General features: G+C 50.5%; 1 protein-coding gene across 1 annotated transcript; it reads right to left on the bottom strand.

Moving 5' to 3' along the window:
* Positions 1-2,652: 2,652 nt before the first annotated feature.
* HHEX (hematopoietically expressed homeobox) lies at positions 2,653-8,814 on the bottom strand. The gene is made up of 4 exons (XM_081104427.1): positions 8,402-8,814; positions 6,123-6,301; positions 5,849-5,899; positions 2,653-3,766 (listed from the first exon to the last, which is right to left on the bottom strand). Exons 1-4 carry the CDS (start codon positions 8,763-8,765, stop codon positions 3,548-3,550), a joined length of 813 nt encoding a protein of 270 aa, XP_080960553.1. The 5' UTR covers positions 8,766-8,814; the 3' UTR covers positions 2,653-3,547.
* Positions 8,815-9,723: the final 909 nt, after the last annotated feature.

Below are 9,723 nucleotides of genomic sequence, written 5' to 3'. Positions count from 1 at the left end.
TCTTCCACAAGGCAGTAAAACTGGAATGGGAATTTTGGAAAGTGCGGTCTGTCCCCAACAAAATGCATCCCCCCCGCTGCCCCGCCCAAGTCCAAATATACATTTTCTTGAATCCCTGCCCTGCCCCCATTAATTGAAATGAATATTCACAGCAATGAAACCACACACACACACACACCCCACACACACACAGAGGGTGGTCAGAAATGTCGAAAGAGAATAGGTACTTTCACTATCAGGGATGGTTTCCTCTTTTCCCACAAGATGTCTTATCAGCTTTCACCCTGAGAAAACCATAAAAACTAAGAAAAAAGAAACCTTATGCAATAGTTCTCTAAATAAAATACTACACAACGGGCTAGTCATCCCTCAAAATGATGTTGTTTAAAGAGTCAAAGTACATCATCCAACAAAATCAATATCCTATTAAGTTAGAAAGGGTTCTGAATATCAAAGACCAACGAACTGAATAACTTAAAATATAAGTACATGACCCAGGGGATTAATCACACACTGTCATGGTGAAATTAGGGCAATTCTTCCAATCATTAACGTTTTGCTTACAAAAATGTGCTTTTCTGTTTGTCTTTCTGCTAAATGATAACCGTTTTCGAGTTGAATCTCCTGATAAAAAGAGTTGAAAACAAGACAGGAGTTGTGCTGTAAAGGTCGCTTCAACATGAAATAGCCAAAAGACAAACAAATGAAAAATGCCTGGACTGTAGGACGAATTTGTAAATATTCATTGGCAATCTGCAACGGGGCACTTTAGAGAACAGGTAATGCCAACCTGCGTCCTAAGAACACTGTACTTCTTCAGTTAACACGCTCTTGATTCTTAAGGACATGTTTAGAGTCAGAATATGAGCAACTTGAAGAGAGCTGGGAATAGCTTTAAATTGGAAAACTGCCTGGTTTCAGGAATGGTCTACTTTAAAACAAGATTTCACCCCTCAAGTTTCCTGGTGTCCATCAATACATAAGCCTGTATTTCTCAGCTTGATAGTCATGATACAGTTATTCTCAAGAATAAACATTAACCAGAGGTTATCTCCAGGAGCGAAACACACACACTGATTTCAGGATTGCTTTAATTCAATATTAGGCCCACAAGCCTCCCATTCTCTCAGACTCTGATACAGACAGTCCCGTTTTCAAAGGAGATTGATCACAACCTTTGAAACCCTGATGTAACCTGTCAGGCAGGGTCAGGGAGTGTGGAGCCTGCAGCTGATGGGAAAGGAGACCTTCCCACTGGATGTCTCCTTTGGGCTCCAACACTGAGGAGACACCGAGAACAGGAGAAACTAAAGATAAAGACCTTGAACTGAGTTGGGAATTTGGGGCCTGGAAGGGGATGTGTAGATCAACCAGGCCATGTTCATCCTACAGATAGAGGATGAGGCCAAGAACTAAAACTTCAACTCAAATCTATAAGCTTCCAGGCCTATGTACACCTCCCTGCCTAAGGTGGCAATACTAACCTAAATTCACAGGCAATTCCAGGCCATTGCAAGGAGAAAGGATGCAACAACCCCCTAAGAGCAGTGACTTTTTTCACTCTGTCTTCACCTGAGGGCCCACATCTGGGGAGCCACAGCCCTGGTCAGCCACCTTCACAGAACCTCTGCCAGGAGGCACCCTGCTGCACAACATCTGGAGGCCTCCATGGAGGCAGAGGTTAGAAGAGATTTCTGGGCTTCTCCTCTTACAGGTCTCTCCCCTCATTTTCCATGCACGCAGCTAGATGCAGAATAGCAATACCTAGGGTAGGCCAATCGGAAACCCCCGCCCGCCTTTCCCCTCATCTCAGACCCACTCTCAGCACTTTCATTCTCCCTCTCACAGTACCCCTTCCTTGACCCTGCTCCCTCCCCTCAACCGGCAAATTCGGGCTCCCACGACCTTGGGTAGGCCCTGCTTCCCTCTTCCCCTCTCTAAGCAGGTGAAGGAGGGGTGAAGGGTGGGGAGTGAGGGGGGAATTCCGGCCCACTAAGAACAGGGGTTCTCAAAGCTTGGTCCCTGACGGCAACTTTGACCTCACCTGAGCACTTGTTAGACATGCAACTTCCCTGTCACTCCAACAAATCAGAAAGGCCGGGGCCCAGGCCCGGGGCTGGGGCCCGGCATGGCGTTCCAGCAAGCTCCGCAGGTGGTTCTGAAGTTCCCAGAAGCATGAGAACTGCTGTCCTAGCGGAACCACCTCCCGCTCCTCCCGGCCTGGGTCCCTAAGCGGACCCCCCAGCCCCGCTGGGTAGCCAGGGGATGACGCAGTGTTGACTCACGTCGGTCAAGGACAGCGGCCGGGCCAGGCGGCGGGCCGAGGCGAATCGATGGGACTGGAGGGGCCCTGCGCTTCTGCGGAGCCGCCGCCGCCTGGGCGCCCCGGGCTCCGACCTGCCGGAGCCTCCCCGCAGCCCCAGACGCGCGCGCGCGCGCACCTGTCAATTGCCAAAACCTGGGAAAAGGCCCAAACCCACCTTCCAGGTGCCCACGAGCCCGCCAAGGCCCGGCACCGCGCTCTGGGTGCTCCGGCTGCTGGAGCCCCAGCGCGATCACCACCTGAGGCTCCAGCGCCGGCGGGCGGGGTCGGCGCCCCCAGGTGTAAGAAGTGCGGATTTGTTCTGATCAGAGAATGAGAGGGCAGACGAAGACGGTCGTCTCACCGACAGATTTATTTTATGGGCAGGTTACTCATTAAAAAACACACACAAATATTTTGGCCATGTTTTTTACAGTGAACAATTATATATATACATATACACATTATAAACACTGGTTGATGTAAAACACAATTATCTACAATCTACTTACATTTAATTAACCTGCTATTGCTAGTTCCTGTGCTTAATTTCAGTCACCAATGAGTCAGTTTTTCTGCCTGAATTGGACAGTACTATCCTTAACACCTTCGTCAAACAGGTACTAAGTGATAGTGCAAAACGAGCATTTAAGATTATCAACTATCTCTCTCTAACCAAAGGCACACACATCCCGGAGATCTGCTCTGAGCTGCTTCCGGATTTAAGCAGCAGTGTAAGAATGTAATATATAAGTAAAGAATGTTTCCTTTTAAAATATTCCAAGGCTGCCTGAAATGTGGGCCCCCTTTCCAAGGCATACCTCTGAATTTGGGGTACCCTTTGGTTTTCCATTAAGTGGGATGAAGATACAGATTATAGAAAAGTTATTCAAGAAGATCCCATTAAAATCTTTAAAGATATAACTTAAAAATTCAACCAAAATGTTCAAAATTGCTTTTTATAAATAGGAAAAAAAATTACTTTTTTTAAAAGGGGGTAAATTTAACCAGTGAAAAGTCCCCTTATCGTACAACCTAAAATCAATATATAAACTGTTTCTTAAGTCAAAATTAAAGTTTCACTGTGAGTTTGTTATTTAGCCAGTGCACCAAATATTTTCGGTTTCCAGAATACCAGCAAACTGACTTCCTTTCCCATATAGTTTTCCAGTTGTCTATAGAGAGTTCCTGTTGCAAATATTATTCCCAAGTCCAGTTTTCTGAATGTGCCGATGTCAGTGATCATCATCCAGCATTAAAATAGCCTTTATCGCCCTCAATGTCCACTTCCTGATCAGAATCCTCTGAAATCTCTGACTCAAGGTCTTCCTGGGAGGCAGGGGAAGGCGAACATTGAGAGCTATCCAAAGCACCTTTACTCTGTTCCCTGGGCAAGTCTTGCCTCTGATTGCAGGGATCGTCCAGACTTTCCAGTTCCTCTTTTTTATTGCTTTGAGGGTTCTCCTGAATGAAGAGGATGAAAATGGAGATTGGTAGATCATGAAATATGGAAGAGGTGAGAAATAAATCAAAATGCTTTTCACCTTCTACCATCTTTTTAATGTTTAGTTTATCAACTGCTCTTAGCTATAGTCTCTACATATATAATGCATACTCTTTTTCTCACTTTGGAGAAAGTTCTTTTCATATCAGAGAAAGATTATGCTCTTGCCAAGTTAGAACAACCAATCACAAAAATAACTGTAAAGGTATTATGACAAATGAACACTAATTCGTGCCCAAACCCATGATCTGAAGATTCTTAAAAGTTTAGGGGGGTGGGAGGGAGAAATCAGAGCACTGCAGATACACGGTATTATCATCCTTCAAATAGCTAAACTTTGCCAATAACAGAGCCTTCCAGACATTTTTTAAATCCTCACCTGAGGATATTTTTTCCATTGATCTTTGGAGAGGAAAGTGGAAGGGAGGAGGGGGAGAGAGGGAGGGGGAGAGAGAGAGAGAGAGATCGATGTGAGAGATAAACATCAACTGGTTGCCTCCGTTACAGTACACGCCCCAACTAGGGTGGGGATCGAACCTGCAACCGAGGTAGGTATGGGGTACGTGCCCTTGACCAGGAATCAAACCTGAGACCCGTCAGTCAGCGGACCAATGCTCTAAACACTGAGGCAAACTGGCTAGGGCTAGACAATTTTTTTTTTAACAAACACTAAATAGTGATTAAGGAAAAAGTTTCAAAGTATTAGATTGAATCCTTTTCATCTATTTTCTGGAGTATGTTTATAAACATACATCAATATGTGTAACAGGTTACAAAATCATGGCAAATAAATAAATGTAGAACTGGAAGAATGTTGCCAACTGAAAAGAGAAACAACTATAACTTAAAATCCGAGAGAAATTTCTTGAAAATATTCCCATATTACATAGGTATCTTTAGTTTAAGAGTCCCTAGTAAACTGCAGCCACACTTTTGATCAAGAACTAAATGAGCTAGTAAATTTAATCCTGTGTTTGTCTAAAATGGACAGAAACACTATATAGAAATATTATAAAGTGTGGTTTTTTTTTAAGCAAGTCTATAGAATAACAGATTCACCAGGCTTCCATCTATGTAACAAATATACGCACAAGGTCAGAAATTGAGAGAAAACCTGAAAATTTTTAAATCACATTAGAATAATGAAATTAATTTTATTTCCTGATTCAAAATGTTCTTTGTAACACTATCTTGTTTTTAATGAAAAAGCTTTATGATGACTATATTTAAAAATGCACACTGCTTTCGATTTCCCAACTTGTACCACTGTTTCAAAAATATTTTATTTACTATAAACTACACATACATTGGCAAATGAACCATTCATCAATTGCAGATTATTTTGGGGAAGTCGTCCTGATTAGGACTTCATAAACAAATCTTTAGCCTTAAGTTAATAGCCTTTAAAAACTGAATTAGCCTTTACTTTTTTATCACATATTGCGTAACAAGGTCATAGGAAGAAAGACTGTTAGAAAATTTAAGCTACTTTCCAAACAGGCTTGGATATTCTCTTACCTGTTTTTATATTCATTTTAAGAGCTGGCATTAGAAGGGAAATGATTTTTAAACTCTTTGATATTTAATTCTTCTTTAAAAACCGTGTAAACAAGACTTAAAGGTGTTTATTTCCTTATATTTACCCATGAGCTCTGACTGGTTTTATTATGGCTGTGTAAATAAAAGAAACAATTTTCTCCCAAAGATAACTGCTTAAGTCATTTACTGTCAATTACTTTATCTTTCCTGCGTTAATTAGATAAACAACATATGGGGTTTATAAAACAATTAGCCAGGAGTTTTACTAGCCAGTGTGTGAAAACCCAAGCATAATTGACATAGGAACTGCATTAGGTGCTTTTAGCATTACTGCCACCTGAGCAACTCATCCTGAATTTCAGCAAGACTATTTGCCTTTTTAATCAAGGTGAAGAGGTTAAATAGTCTCTCAAATGACTTTTGCATACAACCTATAACAGGCCTCGCATTGAGATAACCTGATAAAAATATTTATTTCCATAGAAACAGAACCATGTCCATACCTGCTTTAGTCGTCGCCATTTAGCGCGTCGATTCTGAAACCAGGTTTTGACCTACAGGAAAGAGAGAAAGAAAACTTGCCACCAGCCCAGAACCCCGAGGGACGTGGTGGGGAGGAGGCAGATGCCGGGCTCCACAGCAGACCACAGCGCCAGAAACTGGAGAGCAAGTCTCTATGAGCAGGAGCGCACAGGGGCTCCACGTCTCTCTTACGCCCGCGACGCCGCCCCAGGAGAGCTCCCCAGGAGAGCTGCCCCGGGCAGCCGGTGCGCTCACCTGTCTCTCGCTAAGCTGCAACATCTTGGCCAGACGCTTCCTCTCAGGCGGGGAGAGGTATTTCTGGGTCTCAAACTTCTTCTCCAGCTCGATAGTCTGGTCGTTGGAGAACCTCACCTGGCCGCCTTTCCTTTTATGCAGAGGCCTCTGCAAGAAAGGGCTCCAGAGCAGAGGTTTGCCTGTGGGCAGAAAGAGCGCTGATGAGTGATGGCCCTGGGGGTGACCAAGGGGGTAAGGAGACTCAGGAGGACACCCGACCTGACACGTCCATATACACTGACCGGCACATGGACCCAATACAGGGCCACCAATACACATGCATACCCAGAGACACAGAAATAGCCACACACCTCCACTGCAGTACGCAGAGACCACCCTGAACAATCACAGACACATACACACAACCTTCACACCCACAGCTAGATACCAACAGCCAAATCTTTTGATCACCGAAAGAACAGCCATTATAGGTTGAGCTTAAAATACCAAGACCCTCTTTAACCAGTTGCTCTCCAATTTATCTACCACTTTTTGCACCTCTAGGTCCTCTCCCTTGGTGAACCGCACTTTTCAGATGCTCTGAGTGTCTGTTGGGGAGGAGCGGGGCCCTTACATTCACGGAGGAGTTACAGCCAGAGACCGACGGCGGGAGTCTAACCAGGGGACCCCGCGCTAGGCTGCGTGGGAAGCCCTTGAGCGCGGCGCCGGCCTTCGGCCACGCGTGGGGCTTCCAATCCTGGATCCAGGGCGCCGCGGCCTCCTTTGATTTCACACCCGGCCCGCGGGGGCGGCCAGTTAAAGCCACCCCGTGGGCTATGGCAACATTTCCGTCAATGTGTTTCCTGTTGGTCTAACTCGAAAACCCTTTGCTTCCTCCTGCGCAGTCCCAGCAGTAACCCAAGGAAACCCAGGGCGCGCTCGGTGAAACGTTCGCCCCATCCCCGGCCCGGCTGAGAGCCCCCCTCCCGCCACAGCAGGTTAACAGAGTCACGCAGGGGCCCCGCAGCACCAAACCCTCGAGGCTGGAATAAAAAAATACTACATAACTTTTTTAAAAAGAGAACTAAAATATAATCCTCCACCCCCATCTCTAACAATGAGAAGATGGAGAACTGAACTAGAGGTCGTACCATCCTAATGTGATTAAAATGTTAATTGTCTCCAGGGTCTCTTCAGAAGCTGCCAATAACAAAGAGATTTAAAACCCTGGTGGCCCCCCGGCATGAAGCCTCGGCCCCCTATTCCACGCCCGGGGCTTCGGACGCCAGAGGCGCCAAGGGCCACCCGGAGCGCGGGGCAAGGGTGCCTTCTAAGCCTTAGGCCGCGCACCGAGGGGACGAGACCCGCACCTTCTATAAGCCCAACGTGTCCGCACTGCCCTTCGAACTCCAAAGACGTGCCCGACAGTCCGTCCGTCCGTGCGTCTGTAGGCCTTCGCCTAAACGCTTTGAAAGCTGGCATTGTTTTTTTGTGTGTGTATGTCTTGTGTGTTTTTCGAGATTTTGCTTACGTCAGGCTTCAGACTGGTGCAAAACAGCCTCAAAAAAAAAGAAGCAACTGGTTATTTTAGCTGCCATAAAGTCACATCCCACACAGAGGAAATGAACAATATCAGAAAAACGGATCCCGGCTATCAGAAGTCGAGTGTTTCCTGAATTTGTCTGTATTGAGGATGTCGATAAAATAATCAGCAGCGTGCACGACTCCGGGGGAAGGGTCTGCTTCACGCAGCCAGGAAAACACTTAACAGCTTCTGAAACCAGATTTACTCCTATCGAGAACTCAAGATTTCCTGTATGAACGGAAAGGGTCAGGCTCTTTCACTGCACAAGCTTGTTGAACCGGGTCCAGCCCCGTAACCACCCGGGCCCGGCAACTCTCCCGGCCCCGCGGGGGCCGTACGGGGCGCCTTGGCACTCCCTCCCCCGTCCCTCCAGCTCCGGGGACCCCTCCCAAGGCGACGCGCGCGCCCCACAACTGCCTTGGGCCGCCAGCCCCGGCGGCAGCGCCCGAGGTCTCACCCCGGCCGGCGCGCCCCGACGCCGGCAAGGTTCAGGAAAACCAATCTGAGTCATGGTGCGGTCACTCCCGCCGCGCGCCGCCGGTGCCCGCGTCTCCTGGCCCCGCGCGCGCCCGAGGGCCGCTTTTCAGTCGCTTTGGCCACAACTTTCTATTGCCTCCCCGCCGCCCCCGCCGCCTCCTGGGCGCTGCCACCTGCCGGGTGGCGCCTTCCTCGCCGCCGCCTCGGCTCGGCCCCGCCATGACCCCGGCCGCCTTACCCAGGGGGTCGTGGCGGAGCAGGGCGTGTGTGTAGTCGTTCACCGTCCGTGGAAAGGGGTACAGAGGACCCCCGAAACCGCCGGGTCCGTAGGCGGCGGCCAGCGCGGCCGCGGAGTGGTGCGAGAAGGCGGGGTGGATCGGCGTGGGCTCGTACACCGGGGTCCGGTAGGAGGACACGAGGCTGGTGAAGGAGGAGTTGGGGGACGGCAGCGTGGGGGCGGGGGTGGGCGCGGCGGGCCCGCGGCCCAGGATGTCCTCGATGTAGAAAGGCGTGGGGTGCGCGGGCTGCAGCAGCGGCGTGGGCGCGTACAGCGGCACCCCCACGGCGCCCGCGGCGGCCGGCCCGGGGTGCGGGTACTGCATGGCTCCGCTGCGCTCCGGCCCCTCGGAGAGCTGCCGGCCCGCGCCGCGGCGCTACATTTATCCGCGCTCCGCGCTCCCGGCGATAGGCTCCGCTGGCCGCGGGGTGGGGCCGCGCTCTCTGGCCCCTTCCTGCCGCCGGGCCCTGCGGCCAATGGCACGGAGCCCCGGGAGCCGCCTCCCGCCCCCACCCTTGGCCCGCCCCCGCCGGCCGAGCTCCCCGCCCCCGGGACGCGCTAGCTCCCCGGCTCCCGGGACCCTGTGCCCCTGCGCCCTGCCGCCGCCGTCGCTCTGGGCTCCCGGCACCCTGGCCCGGACGCCCTCGAAGGAAGACTGGGGCCGCGTTCGTCGGGGGAGACAGGAAGGAACAGCTGCAGGGAAGGCGGACTCGGGCAGTCCTAGCGCAGCCAGGAGGCATCTCTGCTGAAACTCAGGGGCACCGATCCAGGCCGGAGTCCAGGGGGGCGGCGCCCGGCCCCAGGCGAGGGGTAACTGGACTCGATCCTGGCGAGCGTCGAGGCCACTGCCAGGGCCGCGCCTTCCCAGGCCCTAGAGAACCCTCCCTGGTCGGCGCCCTCCTTGGAGTAACGGTGGCACAAGCTGTTGCCCGGGGCGTCTCTGGCTCTTGGGAGAGAGTGCCCTGGGTTCTGGGGCAGCTCCAAGGAGAGGGATCCACGGCCCTTAGAGCTGCGTCCCAGTGGAGTAAGGACGACTAGACTTCAGGTGCTCCGGACTCTTGGCCGCCCCAGCCCGTTTCATTTTGGGGGTTCCCGCCCGGACTCAGTCCCTTCCGGCAGGAATCAGGGAGAGCCTGGGTGACAGGGCTCCAGGCAAAAACTGTGCCGTCTTCTCCGACCCATGTCCCCTCTCCCTGGGTCCTAGGGGATCGCAGCTGCGCGCAGCCCCACTTTTCCGTTTTGCACGTGTTTTCCATTGAAGCTGTGCCGCTACCCGGTGTGGC

Source organism: Myotis nattereri (genome assembly GCF_964212035.1).
Source record: "Myotis nattereri genome assembly, chromosome: 13".
NCBI classification, from domain to species: Eukaryota; Metazoa; Chordata; class Mammalia; order Chiroptera; family Vespertilionidae; genus Myotis; species Myotis nattereri.
The sequence above is the reverse complement of the archived record's forward strand: the minus strand, read 5'-3'. Positions and strand labels throughout refer to the sequence as shown.

Excerpts from the sequence above, each read along its gene's own strand:
- HHEX (XM_081104427.1), bottom strand. The coding sequence starts at position 8,765 with ATGCAGTACCCGCACCCCGGGCCGGCCGCCGCGGGCGCCGTGGGGGTG. Across the intron at positions 6,302-8,401 it reads GCTCCGCCACGACCCCCTGG|GCAAACCTCTGCTCTGGAGC; the intron begins GTAAGGCGGCCG and ends TTCTGCCCACAG. Across the intron at positions 5,900-6,122 it reads TGCAGCTTAGCGAGAGACAG|GTCAAAACCTGGTTTCAGAA; the intron begins GTGAGCGCACCG and ends TCTTTCCTGTAG.